This window comes from Meriones unguiculatus (assembly GCF_030254825.1).
Source record: "Meriones unguiculatus strain TT.TT164.6M chromosome 13 unlocalized genomic scaffold, Bangor_MerUng_6.1 Chr13_unordered_Scaffold_37, whole genome shotgun sequence".
In the NCBI taxonomy this organism is placed as follows: domain Eukaryota; kingdom Metazoa; phylum Chordata; class Mammalia; order Rodentia; family Muridae; genus Meriones; species Meriones unguiculatus.
The window spans coordinates 4,854,283-4,879,674 of NW_026843647.1; the positions used below are offsets into that span (position 1 = coordinate 4,854,283).

At 37.4% G+C, this 25,392-nt stretch overlaps 1 protein-coding gene across 1 annotated transcript in view; it reads right to left on the bottom strand.

Moving 5' to 3' along the window:
- Window positions 1-3,574: 3,574 nt before the first annotated feature.
- The window catches only part of LOC132650957 (zinc finger protein 431-like), a gene marked incomplete at its 3' end in the record, with an annotated part of 255,891 nt that continues 234,073 nt past the window's right edge, over window positions 3,575-25,392 (bottom strand). Inside the window, exon 7 of the mRNA XM_060376276.1 lies at window positions 3,575-4,622. Coding sequence (XP_060232259.1) covers window positions 3,575-4,622 — 1,048 coding nt within the window. The remainder of the gene's footprint in view (window positions 4,623-25,392) is intronic.

A 25,392-nucleotide genomic window follows, 5' to 3' on the forward strand; every position in this document is an offset into this window, starting at 1 on the left:
TAAGGGGCTTTATGCTGGTGACTGGGCATCAGAAGGAACCCAAAAACTTTTCCTGAGAACTTTTTGGGGGAGTGTGGGGGAATTCCACTGGATGCCCTGAGGTTGGACTTGATGTTTCCTTCACCATGGGGTTTCCTCCCAACAGGGAAACCTGGTCCCTGGTGCTTTTGTGCTCACAGTTCTGTGTGGGACAGTGATTTGGGCATATAAGCAGCTCTCTGGACTGAGCACCATCTAGAGCCCAGACATTTTTCAGGGGTTTTCAGGGTGACCTGAGGTCAGTCCTGATTGCTTCCTACTCTGTGGGGTTTTCTATAGCCTGGAAATCCCAATCTCTGGTGTTGTGGGGCCCACAGTACAGTCTGGGATGGTAACCAGAGCACACAGTCATGTGTCTCTGGGCTGGTGACCTATTGCCTGCAGGGACCCAGAAACTCTTCCATGGTTTATCTGGGTGTCCTGAGTAAAGACCCGATTACTTCCCACTTCGTGGGGTTTGTTCTTAACTTGGAAACACAATTGCTGTTGTTTTAGGGCTCAGAGGTTGGTCTGTTGCTTGCTGTGTAGTCACTGCTATACTGCTGTGCAAATACTGTCCTCTTGGTACCACCATCTTTGATTCTCCTTTCTTTTATTAAACATTTTTAAAATTTTTCTTTTCTTTTTAATTTTATTTTAATAATTACAGTTTATTCACTTTGTATCCCAGCTATAGCCCCTCCACCATTCCCTCTCAATATCACCCTCCCTTCTTCTTCTTTTCCTATGTCTCTCCCCCAGTCCAATGATAGGGGAGGACTTCCCCACATTCTGTCTGACTATAGTCAATCAGGTCTCATCAAGACTGGCTTCTTTGTATTTCTCTGTGGACTGACAGGATTGTTCCCCACTCAGGTGGAGCTCATCCAAGAACTAGCCCATGAGTTCATGTCAGAGATGGTCCCTAGTACTATTATTGGGAACCCTCTTGGATACAGAGCTGCACTGGACTATTTCTGTGTAGGGGTTCTAATTTATTTCCATGCATGGTTCTTGTTTAGAGTATCAGTCTCAAAAAGACCCCTGTGCCCAGACCTTTGATTCTGTTTTTCTCCTTGTGGAGCTCCAGTTCCATCCAGATATTTCTATCTCCCCCTTATTTCATAACATTCCCTGCACTCTGCAAAATGTTTAGCTCTGAATCTCAGCATATATTTTGATACCCTGCTGGGTAGAGTCTTTCAGAGGACCTCTGTGATAGGCTCCTGTTATTTCTCAGACAATTAGGAATAGTGATACCTCAAGATCCAGCTATACCACGCCTAGGCATATATCCAAAAAATGCTCAAGTATACAACTAGGATATTTGCTCAACCATGTTCATGGCAGCTTTACTTGTAATAGCCAGAAGCTGGAAACAAGCCAGATGTCCCTCAGTTGAGGAATGGATACAGAAATTGCTGTACATTTACACAATGGAATACTACTCAGCAATTAAAAACAAAGAAATCATGAAATTTGCTGGCAAATGGTGAGATCTAGAAATTATCATCCTGAGTAATGTATCTCAGAAGCAAAAAAACACACATGGTACATACTCACATATAAGTGGATATTAGACATATAATATAGGATGCTCATACTAAAATCTGTAGACCTAGAGAAGGTAATCAAGAAGGAAGACCATGGTAAGATGCTTAATCTTTTCTTTCTTTATATCTTTTTTTTTTTTTTTGAGCAAAGGCAGTTACCCAGACTGAACTCAAATTTTTGCTCTCTGGTTTTGTTTTTCTAATTCTTTTTTCTTTTATTAATTATTTTTAATTTTTTCACAGTTTATTCATTATATATCCTGACTGAAGGCCCCTCTCTCAACTCCTACTGGTCACATCCTTTCTCTTCCCTCTATCCTCTTCCCATAGTCCACTCAAAGGTGAGTTTCCCTCCTCTGCCATCCACCCTATCACAATACTACAAAGCTATTAAAACAAAGAAGTAATATTTCTGATCTTATTACTTCTCCATAGGCCACTCTGCTCACATCAGAAGACTCCATACCCTGAAGCTTGCCTGCAACCTTACTGTGAAATTAACACTAAGTATAACTCATTTTACAGAGTCCCACTCACAAGACAATGTTTAATTGACCATCTCACATCCAGAAACATGTGAAATATGAAATGCTATGAAGTCTGAAACATTTGATCACAAGCATTTCAAAGAACTTGGTTCTCCTTCTGTCTAGAGGAAACACCTCAGGAAATAAGTTCAAATTGAATTTCAGAAAACAGAGGCTATATACCCCTTGGGAAATGATTGGGATGCTACATGGAGAGGTGTATATAATCGTTCAAAACTAGGTACTTCAGGAATGCTTGATTTGCATTAAATAGCACATTCGTATCATATGAACAAGAGCACAGATCCTAATCATCCTATATTTAAAAGGAGGAGAGAGTTAGCAGGGATCAGTGTCAAAAGCCATCTATAAAATTTGGCTAGTAGCATCTATGTCTAAAGACAGTCGCAAAGTTGAAGTCAGGCACAGAAAACTTACCCTTACATGGTTACACATCTAGGCCAGCAGCAGGGTCATACATGGAAGAGAAAGCCTGTTCCTTCACATCTCAAAGTTCAGTCTGGGTTGTGATGGTTTTCAATAGAACCCCTGGAACAATATATATGTATACACAACAAAACTTCTACAGGCTACCACTGTTCTATTACTCTCAGAGAACTTCCTGGCTGGTGTTAGTTCACCATTCCCTACATATTCATCCACTGGACTGAACTTTTCTTGTCTAAAGTGGGCAATTGAAAACAGTAAATGTTGAGAATCAGATTTATCAACAAGTCTTCCCTAAACACATTTTATAATACTTTTGCATGTAATTGATATTCACCATTCATTTTATTCTTTTTAAAAATAAGTTTATTTGCTTTAAATTCCAATTGTAGTCCCACTCCCTTCTCTCCCCCATTACTACCCTCCATTCCTATTTCCCCTATTCCCTTTCCCTTTCCCCTTCACAAAAGGGAAGTCATTTCCATTGAGCTAGTTTTTCAGTTCTGTTGGATCTCAGTAGACCAAAGAACACAAAGGTCTTTCCATATTGCTTATAGTCAAAGAATTCCTCTCCAGTAAGGATACTTTTATGATGATGATGATGACTCTAGATTTGTGCAAGGCTTCACCATTTTAACACATTCAAAAGTTCTCTCCAGTATGAATCCTTTCATGATGATGAAGATTATACAAATATGGAATGGTTTCACCATGTTAAAAGCACTGTCCAATAGGATTTCTTTCATGAGTGTGAGGATGATTCTGAAGTGCAAAAGTTTTTTCACATTGGTTAAAGCCAGATAACTTCTTTCCAGTATGTTTTCTTTTATGTATTAGGAGATGTTATGTACAAAGGCTTTGCCACACAGTTAATTCATATGGTTTCCCTCCCGAATGTGTTGTTGTCTTAGGAGATGACTGTTATATGCAAAGGTTTTATCACACTAATTATCCTCACCAGGCTTCTCTCCACTGTGGGTTTTTTCATGTTTCTGGAGACAGCTGTGCAAAGGCTTTATCATATTGGGTATATTCATAAGGTTTCTTTCTAGTATGTGTTCTTTTATGGCTTATGAGATTATTGTGGCGTGCAAAGGCTTTACCACACTCATTACATTCATAAGGTTTCTCTCTAGTGTGTGTTCTTTTATGGCTTAAGAGAGTACTGTTTTCTGCAAAAGCTTTGCCACACTGGTTACATTTGTAAGGCTTCTCTCCAGTATGTGTTATTTTATGCCGTATGAGAGAACTGTTATGTGTGAAGACTTTACCACATTGATTACATTCATGAGGTTTCTCTCCAGTGTGTGTTCTTCTATGACTTAAGAGATGATTGTTTCGTGCAAAGGCTTTACCACACTGGTTACATTCATAAGGTTTCTCTCTAGTGTGTGTTCGTTTATGGCTTATGAGAGCACTGTTTTGTGCAAAGGCTTTACCACACTGGTTACATTCATAAGGTTTCTCTCCAGTGTGTGTTCTTTTATGGCTTAAGAGATGACTGTTTTCTGCAAAGGCTTTACCACACTGGTTACATTCATAAGGTTTCTCTCCAGTGTGTTTTCTTTCATGGCTTATGAGATGACTGTTTTCTGCAAAGGCTTTACCACACTGGTTACATTTGTAAGGCTTCTCTCCAGTATGTGTTCTTTTATGCCGTATGAGATTACTGTTTTGTGCAAAGGCTTTGCCACACTCATTACACTCATATGGTTTCTCTCCAGTGTGTGTTCTTTTATGGCTTATGAGATGACTGTTTTCTGCAAAGGCTTTACCACACTGGTTACATTCATAAGGTTTCTCTCCAGTGTGTGTTCTTTTATGGCTTATGAGATTACTGTTTTGTGCAAAGGCTTTGCCACACTCATTACATTCATATGGTTTCTCTCCAGTGTGTGTTCTTTTATGGCTTATGAGATGACTGTTTTCTGCAAAGGCTTTACCACACTGGTTACATTCATAAGGTTTCTCTCCAGTATGTGTTCTTTTATGCCGTATGAGATGACTGTTTTTTGTAAAGGCTTTACCACATTGGTTACATTTGTAAGGCTTCTCTCCAGTGTGTGTTCTTTCATGGCTTATGAGAACAGTGGTATGGTAGAAGGACTTACCACATAGAGTGCGTTTAAAAGGTTTCTCTCCAGTACGACTGCTTTCATGCCTGCAAAGATAATTGGCACATGTGAAATATTGACCACAGTCATTTGATTACTATAATAAATATATTCATCTATATGAATCAATTTTATAATTTGGTCTAATGATAAAGAAGAATCAAATCTTAATCTTTTATCATTTTATTTACATTCATGGCATTCCCCTTCATTATGGGTATTTTTGAAGATCTCTGTGATGGTAAGAACATTTATTATGTGGTTCATTTTATAGCATCATTTTTCTATAAGAGGTTTTCTCGTGTATATGAAGAGTATTGTAAGAATTCAGAGTTTTACCAAAGCATTTCCATTCACAAATTTTTGTACGGTATGAATGACACTTCATTTACAAAGTGAGCCAGGATAAGCAGAAGAAGTTCCAAATTTCTAGTATTCATAGGTATTTTCAGCAGTATGATTTTGCTGATGAATTCTCAGTGAAGTTGCAAAACTAATTAACTGTTACCTTTTATCACATTCAGAAAATCTACTCAAAGTGGGGACTCCTACAAAATTAATTATTCTTGGAGAAAACATAGGTACACTGCTTCTTTCAATATCTCTAAGCTCATGTGTCTTATAAACATTGTGACATATGATATACCAATTTAAATTACAAAAATAATAAAAGATTCCCACATTGAATTAACACTTTTTTTGCTCATCATAGACATGTCATCTAGGGATTAATGTTTCTCCACAATTATATTCTTGACTCTCATAAGCTGCTCCTTTCACTAAACTTTACAGTGTTACTACATGAATATGTGTAACACTCGTTGTACTATGAAATATCTGCTCATTAGAAGGTTTTGAAACATACTGATCACCTATTCAACGTGTATACCTCTTACAATATCTGAGTAGATAAAATGAGACTAAACAGATTGGCAGTTTAACTCAGTAGCTGTAATGTCTATATGATTTAAATGGTATTTTCTGTTACAACATTATTTTATTTTCTTCTATCTTAGGGGAGTGCCTTGCAAACAGAAATCATATACCTGACATTGAGGTACGTGGAATTGTGAGATTTTAATGATCATCATTATACTAAAACAGTGCTCTTTTTACTCTGTTGCTTTTCTTTAAAACCTCCAGGTCACAGCCAGGTGTGCTGGTACATTCCTTTAATCCCAGCATTTGTGGAGGCAGAAGCAGGCAGTTCTGTGTGATTTTGAGATCACTTTGTTCTAACAAGCAAGTCTAAATCAAGCCACAGCTACACAGCAAAAAGAAAAACTATTTCAAAAACAGAAAATAAAAAGCAGACAACAAACAAACAAAAAAACCACAAACTTCCAGGACACATTAAAATTTCTTAAGATTCACATCTATATCAGTGTGCACATAAAGTTACCTTTTATTACTTGTAGAGCTTTGAAAATGTTCTTCAATGGTATGGTCTTCCAAATTGTAGCCTAAAATAGAGTACCAGAAAATATATATGACTGGAAATATCATATTATTATTAAAGCAAAACTTAAATCACTATCTTCTATGACCCTTAGAACAATGCCTGATTCATTCACCTCATTCCTCCTCATTCTCAATTGGAATCATAGAAAAGGATCAATAACAAAGTAAGACTTGTCTCCTTATTTTAAAAGTGAAAGAAAATTTGCTGCCTTACCTATAGCAGTGAGGTTTTTACAGGTCTCTAGCATCACATCATTGTAGAGTTGTTTCTGTGATGGTTCCAGCAAAGCCCACTCTTCTTGGCTGAATTTCACATGCACATCATTGAAGGTCACTGCATTCTAAAATATGCCGTGCATTTGTACAACAGAAAGAGTAGCAACAATATAAATTTATACTTCATTGACAATAGAATCATATAATTCTAGTGCTGCTTCCATTTATTTTATGACACAGAAGTGCTAGTGTTAGATAGTTGGGTGCTGTGCATCAGGTGAACAAGGGGAGAAGAAAAAGCTTAAAGGTTAGATTGTAAGGAAAACCAAAGGCGTGCTTTGGAAACCTTTGTTAAAGGCATTTCATTAGTTTGTAAGGCATGAATATGAATTAGACATTAGTTGGTTTCTTGAGTGATTTATGAATCATCTTTAGTTACTTGGGTGAGTAGGTCAGGACCCTGTCATGAGACAGGTGGAAGGACAAAACACAGTCATCATATTTTATCTAGCAACAAAGGAAATGTGGCTATCAGGTGACAGTGAACAGATGGGTGGCTTCAGTCAAAAGACAACATGACACTAGATATCATGTTTTGACCATGGATCAGAGATTTGGCATACCAGTATATGAAAATGGGGGCTCATATATTTGTGGAAGGGAAATTGTACTACAGTGAATAGATGGATAAAAATAATGTGAGTGGCAAGCAACAATAATCATAGCTGATAACATCATATTTCTGAGTTCCCAGACAAAAGAAAAGGCATAGAACATATGATTATTCTTTGATCATTGTTTTGTATATTTTCCTTTCTAAATCATGTATAGTCTATAGTTTAAAATAAAGATTAAAACTTTTCTATTAAAAAATAAGTGTTAATGTTATCACTAAGTCATTTTAGAAGAAAACTTTAACTGTGTTATATCTGAATAGGACAGAGGTTTGGAATAGTCATGGCAATTAATGTGGACAAAGACAAACAGAGAGAAGAGAGCAAAATAGAAAGAGAGAGACAGAGACACACAGAGAGAAATTAACAGATGAACAGTACTAAGTACACATCAGAGAAATTTATGAACAGTTACTAACTACAAAAAAATGATGGACAAGCTGGGTATATTCTATAATGCCTTTAATTCCATAACTCAGGAGGCAGACACAGGTATATCTTATTGAATTGGATGTCAGCATGATCTATACAAAGTGTTCTAGGACAGCCAGACCTATATAGTAAGACAGAGTCTCCCCTATAAGTCAATAAAACAAACACAAAAGATGGAAAGAACTGAGAGGTGTTTACTGAAGCTTCTACAAGGAATTATACATTCACTGCATTTGTGTATTCATTTTCCAGAAATCTACAATGCCTTAGCTTAAACTGTAACTTTAATAAGATCTTACTAAAAGGGAATGCATGTTTAAATAGCTAAAAATAGAAAGATGAAAATATTAGCAATGTAAATAATGATCATAAATAAGCAACACAAGGCAGGAGAGATGGCTCAGCAGTGAGGAGCTCTTCTGCTCTTGCAAATAATTGGGCTCAATTGTCAGTGTTTAACTGGGACCCACTACTATCAATTGCTATAAGTTCATGAATTCTGAACACATCATCAGACTACTGTGAGGATAAGGCACACAAGATGTTCATATTCATGCATACAATCAAAATACTCATATTCAGTAAAAATTAAAAACAGATCCCAGATGGCAGGGCCGATCACAGACTGTGGCTGATCAGCGGGGTAACAGAGACTGCACAGTGACAAATTGTTGGAACTGTTGGCCTCCAAACACCATTTACTGTGTTTACCAGGTGATAAGAAACCCACTGATGAGAAAAACAATTGCGTTCAACCTCAGAGCACCCAGCTAATCCCTGGAAAATTTCCTGGGCTGTTGTGTCAGGAGTAAGGTTTTCAAGCAAATAGACCCAAGAATCATGTCCTGATCACCTTCCCAGGCTGAACTGTGCACCCCAGGGCAGCAGAGACTGGGAGTCACACTATCAAGAAAACCTCACAGGGAAGGAAGCAAGTGGGACTGACCGAATGTCACCCAATATATCCCTGGAAAAGGTCCTGTAGACTTGCAGGTGCACAGCAGCCAGCCCTGAGTGGGGCTCCAGCTGCCAGACCCAGGCAACCGTCTCTCCATCACAGATAGAACTGTGTGTGCCAGGGTACTAAAGGAGGGGTTTCCATGTAGGGAGAAAACCCGACAGGGAGGGAAACAGCAGGTCCCAGCTTAGAGCACCCAGCTGACCCCACCACCACCACTATGACCACCACATATGGGAATGTTCTCGGGAAAAGTTCTCAGGTTCCTGTCCAGTCACCGGCTTGGAGCCACCACTCACAAGCAAGTGCCTACATACTCTACACACCTCCAACAGTACAGACTGGGTCTTCCTGTTGGGAGAAAACCCAAAGGTGGGGGAAATATCTGGCCCTACCTCAGGACACCTAGCTCCAGAAAAGTTTCTGGTTATACACAGGCTCCAGACTCTAGCCTTCTGCTGCATGCCTGAGAACGGTGCTCACTTGCCACTGATTACCACTTCAGTACTGGGGCACAGAGCTCCAAACTCAGACCTACAGAAGCCTGGGTTCCCTGAGATCAACCCCCAGATACTGCTCCAAGTGACAACCAGTTATTCCTAACTAAACTGACCAAACCATGGGGTACCCAGGTTAAAGTTGCAGCTCACTAAATTTACAGCAAGAAACCCAGGAGCAGGGCAGCTGTCTCCAGGACTTCTCTGGGTGAGATTAGAGCTCCCTTGACTAACACAGACCATACTTACCACTAAGGTCTGTACACCTGAGATGAGCTGTGGCAATTCCTGAAAAACACCTGCCATTCAGTGACCATACCCAAAAAGCTGAGAAGGCCTTCTTTGGGAAAAAAATCATCTTCCTGCCACGGGGATTTGACCCACCACAGGATTCCAGGAAGTACCAGAAACTAACACACAATACCTAAGATAGCCCACTGGGTAGAGGCCAGCATAAAAGCTCAACCAACAAAAGACAGAGAAATATGTCAATTCCAAAACCATTATCCAGGAGCAAGCATCCCTGGATACCGCAGCATAAATGAAATTCAAGATGATGACTTTACATCTGTGCTTATGAACAGGATAATAGAGGAGACAAATAAACTGTGTAAAGACCTAGAGGAAGATAAAGTCAAACAGATTATGGCCATCCTTAAAGAAACACAGGAAGTTGCAGCCAAACAATTTGTGGCCTTTAGAGAGGAATTACTTAAATAACTCAAAGAAATTAAAGAAACAGAGGATTGTTCAAACAAACACCTGAAGGAATTAAAGGAAAATACAGTGAGAGAGGTGAAGGGAATCAATAAAATGGCTCAAGATCTGATGATAAAATTGGAAAAATTAAAGAAAACACAAATGGAGGAAATTGTGGAGAAAAAGAACTTAGGGAAGAAAACAGGAACTACAGAGGTAAACATAACCAATTGACTATGAGAGATGGAAGAAAGAATTTCAGGTATGGAAGACACAATGGAAGAAATTGATGTATCCATCAAAAAAATGTTAAATCAAAAAATTCCTGACACAGACCGTCCAAGAAACCCAAGACAACATGAAAAGGCAAAACCTAAGAATAATAGGAATAGAGGAAAAATATTTCCTCCTCCAAGGGCCAGAAAATATTTTCAGCAAAATCATAGAAGAACAACCAGAGAACTCCTCCAGATGATAAACACCTTCAGCAAAGTGGCAGGATACAAAATCAACTCAAAAAATCAGAAGCCCTCCTGTATACCAAAGACAAAAGTGCTGATAAAGAAATAAGGGAAACAACACCCTTCACAATAGCCACTAACCATATAAAGTACCATGCGGTGACACTAACCAAGCAAGTGAAAGACCTGTTTGAGAAAAACTTCAAGTCTCTTAAGAAAGAAATTGAAGAAGATATCAGAATATGTAAAGATCTCCCGTGCTCATGGATTGGTAGGATAAACATTGTGAAAATGGCCATCCTGCCAAAAGCAATCTACAGATTCAATGCAATTCCCATCAAAATACCAACTCAATTCTTTACGGACCTGAAAAAAAAAAAGATTCTCAGCTTCATATGGAGAAACAAAAAAACCCAGAATCTCCAAAACAAGCCTGTAAAACAACAGATCATCTGGAGGTATCTCCATCCCCGATCTCAAGCTGTACTACAGAGCAATAGTAATAAAACTGCATGGTATTGGCATAGAAACAGAAAGGAGGATCAATGGAACCACATAGAAGACCCAGAAATAAACCCACACACCTATGAATACTCGATTTTTGACAAAGCAGACAAATCCATTCAATGGAAAGAAGACAGCATCTTCAACAAATGGTGCTGGTCCAACTGGATGTCTACATGTAGGAAAATGAAAATAGATCCATATTTATCACTGTGCACAAAACTAAAGTCCAAGTGGATCAAAGACCTCAACATTAAACCAGATACTCTAAATCGGTTAGAAAAAAAGTGGGGAACAGCCTATAACTCATTGGCACCGGAGACAAATTCCTGAACAGAATTCCAACAGCACAGGCTCTAAGAGCAACAATCAATAAATGGGACCTCATGAAGCCGAAAAGCTTCTGTAAAGCAAAGGACACCATCATCAAAACAAAACAACTGCCTACAGATTAAAGAAGCCAGAAAGCAACAAAAGAAATAATCCAATTAAAAAATGGGGAACAAAGCTAAACAGAGAATTCTCGATAGAGGAATATCGAATGGCAGAGAAACACTCAACGTCATTAGCCATTAGGGAAATGCAAATCAAAACGATCCTGAGATTTCACCTTACACCCATCAGAATGGCCAAGATGAAAAACTCAAGTAAAAACACATGCTGGAGAGGTTGTGGAGAAAGGGGAACCCTCCTCCACTGCTGGTAGGAATGTGAACTGGTACAACCACTTTGGAAGTCAATCTGGCGCTTACTCAGACAAAAAGAAAGACCAGTATCATTTTTCTACCTGTTTGGTTGGAAATGTGCTGCTCTGGACAAAATGCACAAGAGAAACAGCAGACTGGTCTTTTTGTCTTTTTCCTTAATTTCTCATCCATCAGATTCTCTGTTTTCTTGACTTTTACTGAGCTCTTTAATCTATTTTGGTGAGTTTTGTTCAGAGTGATACATAGGGATCTTTTGAATTATTTTATGTGCATTCTTCTAGATTGACCACAAAAATGTGTTGAAGATGTTATCTTTTTTCCAGTATTTATTTCAAGATTTCTTATTTTAAAAATATCAATTGTCCATAGGTATTCTGCCTGGGTCTTCGATCTCATCATTGACCAAAGTGTTGTAACTATGCCAATACCATCCTGTTAATTACTACTATATTTTTTAGTTCAATTTAATCTTTGGATGGGTGATCCCTCTTGCAGTCATTATTTAGGATTGTTTTAGGTTTCATGGTTTGTTTGTGCTTCCATTTGAAGCTGAAAATTGTCCTTTCAACATCTAGTAAGAATTGTCTGTAATTTTGATGAGGATTGCACTAAATGTTGATGTTGATTTTTTTTAGGATGGAGAGTATTACTCTATTAATCTTACTTATCAATGAGCAGGGGAGATCTTCCTAGCCCTTGCCCAGGCATAAAGATAAACAATCTTCAAAAATACAGCAGATAACTGAAAATCTTCTCCATAACAAAGGACTACCATCATTCTGAAAATGTAAAAGTGTACAGAAATCTAAAATACTTTCATCAATTGCATACCCAAATAAAGGCTAATATGCAAATGCATAAATAAGTCAAAAGAAAAATTAGATATAAAGAATATATAAAATACAAATAAAGCACACATGTAATTCTAAATAAAGGCTTTTTTATTACTCTTATTAATTACAGTTTATTCACTTTGTATTCCAGATGTAGCATCCTCCCCTATCGCTTCCCAACCCACCCTCACTTTTCTTCTCCTATGCCTCTCCCCCAGTCCAATGATAGGGTAGGACCTCCTCCACTTCCATCTGGCACAAGTCTATCAGGTCTCATCAGGACTGACTTTTTTTTTGTTTTCATATGTGGAGTGGTAAGGCTGCTATCCCCTCAGATGGAGGTGATCAAAGAGCCAGCCCATGAGTTCATGTTATGTCACTATTTGCAGATGATATATGGTAGTATATCTGAGAGACCCCAAAAATTCTACCAGGAAATTCCTACAGCTGATAAATCTATTCAGCCAAGTGGATGGATATAAAATCAATGCAAAAATACAGTAGCACTCCTGTATACAGAAGACAAAAGTGCTGAGAGAGAAATTGGGAAAACATCACCCTTCACAATAGTCACAAAGGACATAAAGTACCTTGGTGTAACTCTAACCAAGCAAGTGAAAGACTTATAAGGAAAAAACTTCAGTCTCTGAAGAAAGAAATAGAAAAAGATATCAGAAGAGAATTCTTAAAGAAATAATTCAAATGGCTGAGAAACATTTAAAGATATGTGCAAGATCGATAGTCAATAGGGAAATGGAAACCAAAGGTAGTTTGAGGTGTGGTCTAAAGAGAGTCACAATGGCTAAGAATATTCAGACATTGCTATTAGGAGTACAAAAATGTTTAGCCACTAAGGACATACTTGTGGCTTTTCCTGAGCAATATGGAGAATGTTCTGCCTCAAGAACCAGCTATACTACTCTTGGGAATATATCCAAAGAATGTTTCATCCTTCCATGGAAACATTTGTGCAAACATGTTTATGATTGCTCCAATAAATACTTCCAGAAATTGGATATAACCCAGACATCCATAGCAGAAGAATAGATAAAGAAAATGTGGACATTTACACAACAAAATAGTACTCAGTCATTTTACAAAGTAAATCATGAAATGTGAAAGTAAATGCTTATCTGCAGACAAACTAGAAAGAAGTCAGTCTGAGTATCTAGTAACACAAGTTCAAATATACTAATATGGCATGTATCTTCTTACATGTTAATATTACTTTTAAAGTGAATGACAAGCAACCTACAGTACATAAAACCATGTAGGATACACACAGAATAAGGGACTAGTGTTTGAGAACAAGTAACTAGATCTCCCTAGGATAGGTCAGTAAAATAGTTATTTATAGATGGAGGATGGGCTAATAAGAAGAATCGGTTGGAAGTGGGGAAGAAAGATGACATTAAGGAAAGTAATATTATGAGAGAGCGAAGATGAAATGTCAATTGAATGTTACTGTAGTAACCTAATACAGCAGGAGATTCCTAAAATGTATACATATCTGAAGGTGATCCAAATGAAATAATACAAGAGAGTCTCAACAGGATGTCACTTGTCATCAAATGAAGAATGGGTTTTATCGACTTGAGGTGGTGGCCAAAAGAGTCTTATTTGAATGCCCAAACAATGCACACTTTTATCAAGATTATAATTTGCTCTCCATAACTTCACTGCAAGTCTCTATCGCTGAATACAGCACTTACACAACTCACTGAACACAGAGACATTAAGCTGGTGCCTACATAGAAATTTCACTGTATAAGTATATTTATCTATATCTGGACTGATGTAGAAAAAATAGATAGATAGACAGATAGATAGATAGATAGACAAATAGATTTATTTGTGTGTGTAATCTATCTGTCTATCTATCTATCTATCTATCTATCTATCTATCTATCTATCTATCTATCTATCTATCTATCTATATCAGATAGATGATAGATAGATTTGTGTGTAACGACTATATATTTTTTTAAAATTCCAGTAAACAAATTTTGCAAGACTATACATAGGAGACATCAATTAATTATTTTGTTTGTTTATATACAAGAATTAACAGTACATAATTATTTTTCACTTTCCTACCTTCAAAGCCTCTTGCAGTTTTAGCTCTTTTGAAATTTCATGGCTGCATTTTCATGAATGGAGTTTACATAAGTTAGATATCAAATTTTGATTTGCATTATATTGTATATGTCTTATTATAACAATATGTATAATAAAAATACCATGAAATTATATCAGTAGTAATTATGATAAACAGTATTACAGTAAAGTAGAAAAGGTATAGAGATGAAGTACTTTTCTTTTTGGTTGTTATTATGAGATAGTTGACTGACTCCAGCCATCTCAAGACTTCTGCTGCCAGGTTCAAAGCTGAGTTCATAATCACAGGCTCCAAAACTTACTCCTATCCTGATTCTTAAGATGGTTAATGTTTGTCTTTTAATCAGGAAAGAATGTAAAGAGTAATGTGGCTGATAAGCTAAGCTAAGCATACAAGCTGTAAATGTGTTGTCTGTCATGACTTAAATTGCCTATGAGCATCTTGCCCCCCCCTTTTGGTCCTGTATAATTCTGAATTTGGTGCCAGATATCCAGGAGGAGGTCTGAATGCAAAAGCTGAGTTGAGAACCCTGAACCCAGGTGTCCTGCATAAGGCTGAGTCAGTAGTGTTTACTTTCTTGGTCAAAACCCCATGTCAAAGTATGATTGAAATATCCCTTTCCAGCCTCCTCCCATGTTCCTCCTCTAATCCACTGATAAGGGATGTCCTCTTCCTCTATCTTACTGTAGCTTATCAGGTCTCTTCAAAACTGTCTGGATCTACTTTCCCTGTTGCTTAGTTTAGCCACCTTGACTAGTGGAAGTGATCAAAGAGCTATCAAAGTGATCAAAGCATGACTTCCCCTGCTCCTCATCCTAGGAGAAATCAAATGTTCAAACTACTCTCACAACAGCAATCCAAAACAAACAAGCTGTTTTTGGATGAACTACATTTTTGTCTCAGACTCTGGTGCTCTCCAAAGTCACTGTGGACCATGATGAAATCATACAGATTGTTGAAGAAAGAACCAAACATGTTTTTCACCCACATGGAGGAACCAGGTGCAGAGCCTCAGGGCTATGGGATTCCAAGAACACCACGATGAGAGGAAAACAGAACAATAAAAAGACAACACATTCAAAGCAAGTCTGGCTACAATGACAGAAATATCTCAGCACTGTGAGCCTCAGTTGTCTGGACTTTGCTACAGTGTGTGCGATGGCCTGTTATGAAAACCTTTGGGTAGGCACAGACTAAGAGCCTGAAGCAACAGTAGGAAGCAGCTGTAGCATATGAAGTCTTCTCTGACATTGTTGAGGTCTGAGCCTATTGCAGGAACTAAGCCAATAATCTCCTTGGATCCACCTTGATGCAGACTGTCTCTGTGTAGTGAAGAGCCTGACATGTCCCTTCCTTTGCTTTGCCTCAGCCTCCTCCTAAAACCTGTGTATACATCAATGGAGATGCCTCTGTTCGATTGTGCTTATTACGAGGAAACCAACCCCTACATGGAGGGAGACGTTAACCTTGCTACATTTATCCCCATTTCCATCCCACTTGATCTACCCCAATACCGCCAGAACCTTTTTGACAGAGAACCAAGTCTACTATGGAATATCAGCCTGTGAGTACTTGTTTGAATGTGCTATGTTTGTTCTGGTTCAAAGATAGTACATGACCTGCTAAATACAAATAATTCCAATGAGAATAATGAACTAGATGCAGAACAATGTGAAAAAGTTTCATATTTTTTCTGCTTCATTGTGCTTCTGCAAACATTTCCACTTCTCTTTGTTATGTTTCCAATCAGGAAGAAATCAGACAGTGAAATAACCAACCTTTGTGTCCGCTCCATGGTGTGATTCCATGGTCAGACTTAACATATTTTTAACACAAGGACTGTAATATGTCAAGATAAGTTTCCATTCTTTTCAGGTCCATTTGGCCATCTAAATGTCTTTTGATTAAATATCTGTTTCTTTCCAGAGACTTGGAGAGATTCTGCTAAAGTGAACTTGAATATTCCTATGTCCTCAGTACAAATCTTAGACTCTCTGGTTTCACATGTTCTGGCTTTATTATCTTTTAAAGTATCTCAGAGTTTAGACACTGTGGTAGTACTTATTACTGATACTGTAATAGAGTGTTCTGAAATTCATGTTTTTCGTGCCCATATTCTGGCCCCTGCTTAGTTAGCTCTGCTGGAAACCCAGTGTTCTCTGATTTGATTGGTGGATTTATGATTTTAATTTGCAACCTTTCTGTCTGTCTTTCTCCTCCCCCACAATCTCAGTTTGGTTTTAGGATTTGTATTTTATGGTACTCAGTTTTCCCTGTGTACATCTGTTTATTCTATCCTTCATCCGAGTTCTGGTGGAGACTGCTGATTCTTGCTTCAATGCCCAGGTGAAATCATTGATTGGCTCTGTCTTCTTTTCTGTTGTTCATCTCTTTACATTCTGAAGTATTCATCAGACACTTTATCTCTCTGAGAAACTGTGTGTTAGGTTGTTGGTTATTTGTGATACTGTGGAGGAGTCATTAGGCTTTTTCATATTCCTGTTTTTCAGATGATGCTATAATTGGTACATGTGTTCATTTGAACATCAATTTTGGGATTAGGGTGGTCCTTTGCTGAAAAGTACCTTCTTGAAACTTGAGTACATATTTCCTCTCTGAGCAGGAAATAAACATACAAGCCTATATTTCTGGTAGTTGTATTGTTATGGAGTATTTGTATAGGAAAAAAAAACCCATGCACAAGGATTCCTAATATTTTTGTGGAAATAAAGAACTCTTAGAAATGCTTTCACAAGATAGAGAAAGCATAGTTCAGTAGCCCACCACAGCCAGAGAGAGAAGGAATCCCAACACAGGAGGAAGAAAAGAGCCCATCCTCAGAGATAGATAAAAGACAGAAAAGACTGAATTGTCAATTGACCCGTCTTAATCTAGATTCTGTTTGACCTGTGATAGGTGGATCAAGTCTCAACTCCTTGAAGTTTAAATCATGGTTGTTTAAAGTATTTAAACAAAGATATAAAAGTTCTGAATATATTAACATGACCACAATCTATAATCTACACTGAAAATCTCACTGTAGGAAAAGCAGGTAACAAGTATCTGTAAACAGTTGGAGAAGACTGATGCTTCACAGATAAGCTTGGGTACCAAAAAAAGATGGTTCTGAGCTAAAAAAAAAAAAGAACAGCCTTTCCTCTCTCTGAATATGTAATGACAAATAAGATTTCAGCAAAATGAGAGGCATTGAAATTTGTCTTCAGCAGGAATGAAAGGACATTAAAAAGTTTGATCTTGTAACTAAGAGAAGACTAGACAGTGCTTTTACCTGGTGGTTCTCAAAGCATTTCAGAACTCCACTGATTAATATTTTAAAACTCTGAAACTTTAAACTCTTTAAGTCTCATTTTCACATACTTTAAACCACTTTCTCAGACATTTATAGCTTGCAATTACATACCCTAAATCACTTTCTTAGACATTCAAAATTTACATCAACTTTAAAGTGTGTGTTTCCCCAATCTAGGCATTTACCAGGAGGCAGATTTGTTTGATTACTGGGATAAATGTTTGACAAGCAATTTCTTTTAAATGAAAGAACCATAAAATGTAAACTGTTAGGTATTAGTAGCTATAGTTTAATCTCATTTAAATCTAATTTTGTGAGATTAGATATTTCAATGTGAAGCCAGCAAGGTAATGCCTTCTTCACCAGGGAATCTAGATATCTGTAGAAAAGAACAAGGCCTGGCTTTCATGCATGATACGGATGGACCATCCAGCTGCAGCTTTGTTCACAGGAGCTGCCTAAAGTTTCATAACCTCTGCTAAACTTTCAGAGTGACCACCTGCTGTGAACAGGACAAGAAATCTGAGAGGGGTCAATTGGAGCAGGAAGTATAATCCAAATGGCCTCTATATCAGTTAAAATGACAGAGACTTACTGGATACCTGGGCACCCAGTCTGGGGTCCTCTGTGGCATTCTCAAAGACTTTGTAGGGAGCAAGGATTGACAGTCTTTGAATGCCACATAAAACAACATTGTCTTCAGCTGCCATACAAGGCATCAAGACCCACCAAACGTCAGACTTGTGAGGCCTGAGATTTTTTTTTTATCAAGTAGGAACTTGGAAAAGTAACCTACGTTGGCCAGGCAGAGTAGAGCATTTAACTCAACAGTGTCCAAAGGTTGGGCAGGGATTTATTGTTGGGTGAAGCATATGGCAATTCATGGTTCAGTAGTCATCATCATCACAGTTGAAATATGATCAAAGGAAAGGCCATTTCTGCCTATCTTAGCTACCAACTCCAGATGTCTGGCAGAGACATCATTTTCATAACATCTTAAATCCATACTCAGCAGAACTCTCTGAGGACTTTGAGGGAGAGCATCTAACTTATTGCCGTATTTTTTCAGTTGAATACTTTTTATTAATTAATTCCATTTACATCTTGGTCATAGGCCCCACCCTCTTCTCCTCCCAATCCTACTCTCTCTCCCACATCCTCCTCCAGTATTCTGTCCCCTAACTACATGCCCCAGCCTCTGTAGTCTTATGATGACTGAGTTCATTTTCCTCCCCTAAGATTCCTTAGGACCCTCTGGCCCTGGTTGATTGTCCCTGATGATCTTCTGGTGGCATTCCTGTCACACAAATATAAATGAATAAGTATTCATATGTAACCACCTGAATCAATTCTTTAGTCTTTAGTAACAATTTTATGTGATTGGAAAAACATAAGCCCTCAGCTCAAATGAAAAAAGAGAGAATTTCTTTTTGAATAAATTTGAGAGTCTGTAAACACAATTTAGGTTATCCCAAATTCCATGATACAATGTGGAAGCAGCTTCATGAATGTTCATAGTAACAGAATAAGTGAAGAAAATTATGGATCCAATACAGGACGGGAAACCTCAAAGAGGACGTTGACAGCAAAATGGTGCAAGTTATCATACAGGCCCAAGATGGCTATGTGATGTCGTTCTTGTCTTTTAGATTGACAAAAGCCAGGAGTATGCTGGGTTACTATGTTCTAAAATGATTTTATTCATCAGCTATAAGAGAGATAGATAGAAATTTTCTTTCCAGGTCTGTAAAGAATTGTGTTGGCAATTTGATGGGAATTGCATTAAATCTGTAAATTGCTTTTGGTAAGATGGCCATTTTTACTATGTTAATCCTACCAAGCCATGAGCATGAGAGATCTTTCAATCTTCTCATATCTTCTTCTAATTCTTTCTTCAGAGACTTGAAAATTTTTCATACAAGTCTTTGACTTGCTTGGTTAGGGTTACACCAAGGTACTTTATGTCATTTGTGGCTATTGTGAAGGGTGTTGTTTCTCTAATTTCTTTCTCAGCCCTTTTGTCTTTTGTATACAGGAGGGCTACTGATTTTTTGAATTAGTTTTGTATCTGGCCACTTTGCTGAAGGTGTTTATCAGCTGTAGGAGTTCCCTGGTAGAGTTTTTATGGTCACTCATGTATACTATCATATCATCTGCAAATAGTGATAATTTGACTCTTCCTTTCCAATCTGTATCCCCTTGATCTCCTTCAACTGTCTTATTGCTCTAGCAAGGACTTCCAGCACCATGTTGAAGAGATATGGAGAGAGTGGGCAGCCTTGTCTTGTCCCTGATTTCAGTGGGATTGCTTTAAGTTTCTCTCTGTTCAGTTTGATGGTGGCTATAGGCTTGCTGTATATCGCCTTTACTATGTTTAGATGTGTGCCTTGTATCTCTGATCTCTCCAATACTTTAAACATGAATGGATGTTGGATTTTGTCAAATGCTTTTTCAGCATCTAGGGAGATTATCATGTGTTTTTTTTTCTTTCAGTTTGTTAATATGGTGGATCACATTGATGGATTTTTGTATGTTGAACCACCCCTGCATACCTGGGATGAAGCCTACTTGGTCATAGTGGATAATATCTTTGATGTGTTCTTGGAATCGCTTTACAAATATTTTGTTGAGTATTTTGCATCAATGTTCATAAGGGAGATTGGCCTGAAATTCTCTTTCTTTGTTGAGTCTTTGTGAGGTTTAGGTACCAAGGTGACTGTGGCTTCATAGAATGAGTTTGGTAATGTTGCTTCTGTTTCTATTTTGTGGAATAGTTTGAAGAGAATTGGAGTTAGCTCTTCTTTGAAGGTCTGGTAAAATTCTGTGCTGAAGCCATCTGGTCCTGAGCTTTTTTTAGATAGGAGACTTTTGATGTCCGCTTCTATTTCTTTGGAGGATATAGGACTATTTAATTGATTTACCTGGTCCTGATTCAGCTTTGGTGTTATGCCAGGTTTACGGGACCTTCAGAGACAACCAGATGACTCAATGCAATTGCAAGAGAGCTTTATTATGAGAGCGATCAAACTCGGGACCCAAGTCTCACTGGTGCAGCAGAAGAGAAGTGGGACCCCACGCTCTGAGTGAACAGGATTTTTAAAGGGAAAGTCTGTGAGCAAGGGGTTTCCATGGCAGCAAGCAGGGGCACACAAGCCTTGGCGTTACAGAGTTGGGTGAAGTTTAGCAGGGCGGGGTGACCTTTTCTGAGGCACATAATCACAATGGCTAAGGCATATAATCACAATGGCTATTTTTCTAAACCATAACTGAAACATTGGGGAGAATTTTTCCACCCGATTCCCAACCAATTCCCATTGATTATTGCCAGGGTGTTTGTCTCTATTTTCTATGAAGCATTGATTCTGTTATATTTTCTGGAGGCTGTTGCTAGGAGAGTTAACTTTGTTTTCTGCCAGGTGTACATTCTGTGATATTTCCTGGTACCTGAATTCAGTTCCCAGTCAAGATCTTTATTTCAAAATGGAGTTATATTCAGGCTATCTTAAGCTCTTCATTGGTAAGTCAAACCGATCAAGAAAATTGTCCATTTCATTTATATTTCAAATTTTGTGGCATATAGACTTTTGAAGTAAGTCCTAATGATTGTTGGGATTTCCTCAGTGTCTGTAGTTATGTCCCCCTTTTCATTTCTGATTTTGTTGATTTGGGTGGTGTCTCTCTGCCTTTTAGTTAGCTTGGCTAAGGGTTTGTCGATCTTGTTGATTTTCTCAAAGAACCAGCTCTTGGTTTCATTGATTCTTTGAATTGTTTTATTTGTTTCTAATTGATTGATTTCAGCCCTGAGTTTGATTATTTCCAGCAATATACACCTTTTTGTTGTGTCTGCTTCTTCTTTTTCTAGGGTTTTTGAGTGGGCCATTAAGTTGCTTGAATGAGCTGTCTCAAATTTCTTCTTGAAGGCACTTAGTGCTATGAACTTTCCTCTTAGCACTGCTTTCATTGTGTCCCTCAAGTTTGGGTATGTTGTGTCTTCATTTTCATTGAGTTCTAGGAAGACTTTAATTTCTTACTTTATTTCTTCCCTGCCCCAGCTATCATTTAGTAACAAGTTGTTCAGTTTCCATGTGTGTGTAGGCTTTTTGCTATTTCTGTTGTTGTTAAGGTCCAGCTTTATTCCATGGTGATCAGACAAGATACAAGGGATTATTTCAATCTTCTTGTATCTGTTGAGGCTTGCTTGGTGATCAACTATAATGGTCTATTTTGGAGAAGGTTCCATGAGATTCTGAGAAGAAGGTAAATTCTAACTTTGTATGGAATAACAAGAAACCCAGAATTGCTAAAACAATCCTCTACAATAAAAGATCTTTGGGAGGTATCTCCATCCCTGATCTCAAGCTGTACTATAGAGCAACAGTTATAAAAACTGCATGGTATTGGCATAGAAACAGAATGATGGATCAATGGAACCAAACAGAAGACCCAGAAATAAACCCACACACTTATGGACACCTTATTTTTTACAAAGATGCCAAAACTATACAATGGAAAAAAGATAGCATCTTCAACAAATGGTACTGGTAAAACTGGGTGTCTACATGTAGAAAAATGAAAATAAATTCATACTTATCACCCTGCACAAAACTGAAGTCCAAATGGATAGAAGACCTCAACATAAAACCGGACATATTAAATTGGCTAGAAAAAAAAAGTGGGGAATACCCTAGAACTCATTGGTACAGGAGAAAACTTCCTAAACAGAACACCAACAGCACAGGCTCTAAAATGATACTTTTACTCCATCTGCTTGGGAATGGAGACAGGAAAAGTTAAGAAAGTGACCGTGGTGTCCTAATGTAATGCTCTAACACTCATCCCTGAATCCATTATTAATCATCACTGAAGCCACACAATGTGTGAAGTTTAGAGTGGCAATTCTCATGCTATTGTGACATATACACCCTACTTTTAAAAACCTGCCTTTTGGTGCATGGAATGGCCATCTCAGCTCTTGCAGTGATCCATGCTATGAGCTACCCATTAAATGTGAGATATGCAGTTGTCCAGGATCGATTTGTATTTCTGTGATTAACAAACCTAACGATTCCTGCCTCAAAATAACTCCAGGAAAGCTACATGTCTGACGGTTTCTGAATGCACAAGGAACTGAACTGCATTTACAACACAGTTGTCATTTTCAGTATCAACAATAGAAAAAGCAAGTCTTTGTAAATGAAAACATGGCTGGTTGTTTAGGGTTGTGGTCAACACTGTGATAACATATATAAGTAACATCATATGGAATGAGCAGGTTGCATTTTTATATACAAACACACACACAAAGACAGAAACACATCTAATGAGAACCATATATTTGAGAGAGAATAAATATAAAGTGGGTGTTGGAGAAGGTTTAGAGTGATCAAAAAGAAGAGGCATAGTGAGGTAATTATATTCTTTTTAAAATGAAATTTTTATGAAAAAAAGTCAGAAGGAAAATACATTAATATTTACATTAATACATTAATATTAATGATGAGAATCTACTATATATTTAAAAAGGCCAATCCTTAGACTTCCATAATACAAACAGAATTTTTATGTATTATTGCAAATGATCAAATGTTGAAAAATTAATTAAATATTCTTTATATTCTTAGATGTAATGCTATCATAAGTTAAATTCCTTGCAAAGTGATACATGACTTCAATTCCTATGTTAAAACGATATGGAGAGAGCAGGAATCCTTGTCTTGTCCCTGATTTCAGTGGGATTGATTTGAATTTCTCTCTATTTAGGTTAATGCTGGCTATATGGTTGCTGTATATTGACTTTACTATGTTTAGGTATGTAATTTGTGTCCCTGATCTCTCCAAAATTTTATACAGAACAGGCATTGCATTTTTTGGCTTCTATGGAAATGATCATGTGAATCTTTTCCTTCTCTTTGTTGATGTGGTAGATTAAATTGATGGAGTTCTATAGACTGAACCACTCCTGCATGCCTGGGATAAAGCCTATGTGATAGTGGTGGATAATATCTTTTACGTGTTCTTGTATTTGGTTTGCGAGTATTTTACTGAGTACTTTTGTGTCAGTGTTCATTAGGGAAATTGGTCTGAAGATCTTATATTTCTTGGGTCTTGACTGTGACCTGAATGTGGCTTTCATAGAATTAATTTGTTAATGATCCTTCTGTCTCTATTTTGTGGGATAGTTTGAAGAATATTGGTATTTACTATACTCTGAAGGTCTGGTCAAATTCTGAGCTGAAACCAACTGGCCCTGGGCATTTTGGATGGGTACTTTTGATGACTTCCTCTCTTTCCTTAGGGAAGATAGGATGTTTTATTTACCTGATTTTGATTTAACTTTGGTAAGTAGGATCTATCATGAAAATTGTCCATTTTATATGGATGTTAAATTTTTGTGATGTATACACTTTTGAAGTAAGACCTAATGATTCCTTTGATTTCTGTACTTCTATAATTCTTATCCTTTTTTATTTTGTTCATTTGGATAGTGTCTTTCTGCCTTTTAGTTACTTTGGCTAAGAGGTTGTCTCTCTGGTTGATATTCTCAAAGAACCAGCTCTTGGTTTTGTTGATTCATTGAATCATTTCATTTTTAGTATGTTGATTTCAGCACTGAATTTTATTATTTCCAGACCTCTAATCCTCTTGGCCCTGTCTACATCTTCTTTTATTCTAGGTCTTTCAGTTGTGTCATTAGATTGCTTGTAAGAGATGTCTCAAATTCCTATATGAAGGTACTTAGTGCTATGAATTTTCTTCTTAGCACGGCTTTCATTGTGTCCCATAAGTTTGGGCATGCTGTGCTTTAATTTTTACTGAATTCTAGGAAATCTTTAAATACTTTCTTTATTTCTTCCATGACACCTGTCATTGAGTAGAGTTGTTTAGGTTCCATGTATATGAGTAGGCATTTTGCTCTTTCTGTCATTGTTGAAGTACAGATTTAGAACATGGTTGTGTAATTGGATCCAAGGGATTATTTCAGTCTTATTGTATATGTTAAGACTTTCTTTTTGCCTGAATATATGTTCAATTTTGGAGAAAGTTCCTTGATTTTCAGAGAATAAGGCACATTTGTGCCTGGGTGAAAATTTTTGAGGACTTCTATTAGGTATTTGATTCATGACCTATGTAAGCTTCATTATTTCACTGTTTAGCTTCTGTGACAATGATCTGTCACTTGGTGAGAGTGAGGTAATGAAGTTTACCATTATTACTGTGTTGGAACTGATGTGTGATTGAAGTTTTAATAATGTTTCTTTTACAAATGCAGGTGCCCTTCTATTTGGGGCATATTTGTTCAAGATATTGTTGTCCTCATGGTGGATTTTTCTATAATGAGAATGAAGTATCCTTCACTTCTCTTTTGATTAAGTTTGGTTGGAAGACTATTTTATTAGATATTAAGATGGTACTGCCATTTGCTCCTTGCATCCATTTGATTGGAAAACCTTTTTCTAGCACTTTACTCCAAGGTAGTGTCTATCTTTGGGGCTGAAGTGTGTTTATTGTATGCAGCAGAATGTTGGATCTTGTTTCCATAACTATTCTGTTAGCATGTGTCTTTTTATTGGATTGCTGATTCCATTGATGTGGAGAGATACTAGTCACCAATGAATATCAGCTCCATTTATTGTGGCATTATTGTGGATAGTGTGTTTTTGTGCTTGTTTTAATTTTTGTTCTGAAGTTATCTATATTGTGTGTTTCATGGGTGTAGTTGATCTCACTGGGTTGGAGTTTTCCTTCTAGTAGCTTCTCAAAGTCAGGGATAATGCATAGGTATTGTTTTAATTTAGTTTTGTCATGGACTATCTTGTTTCCTCCATCTCTGTTGATTATAAATTTTGTTGAGTACAGTAGCC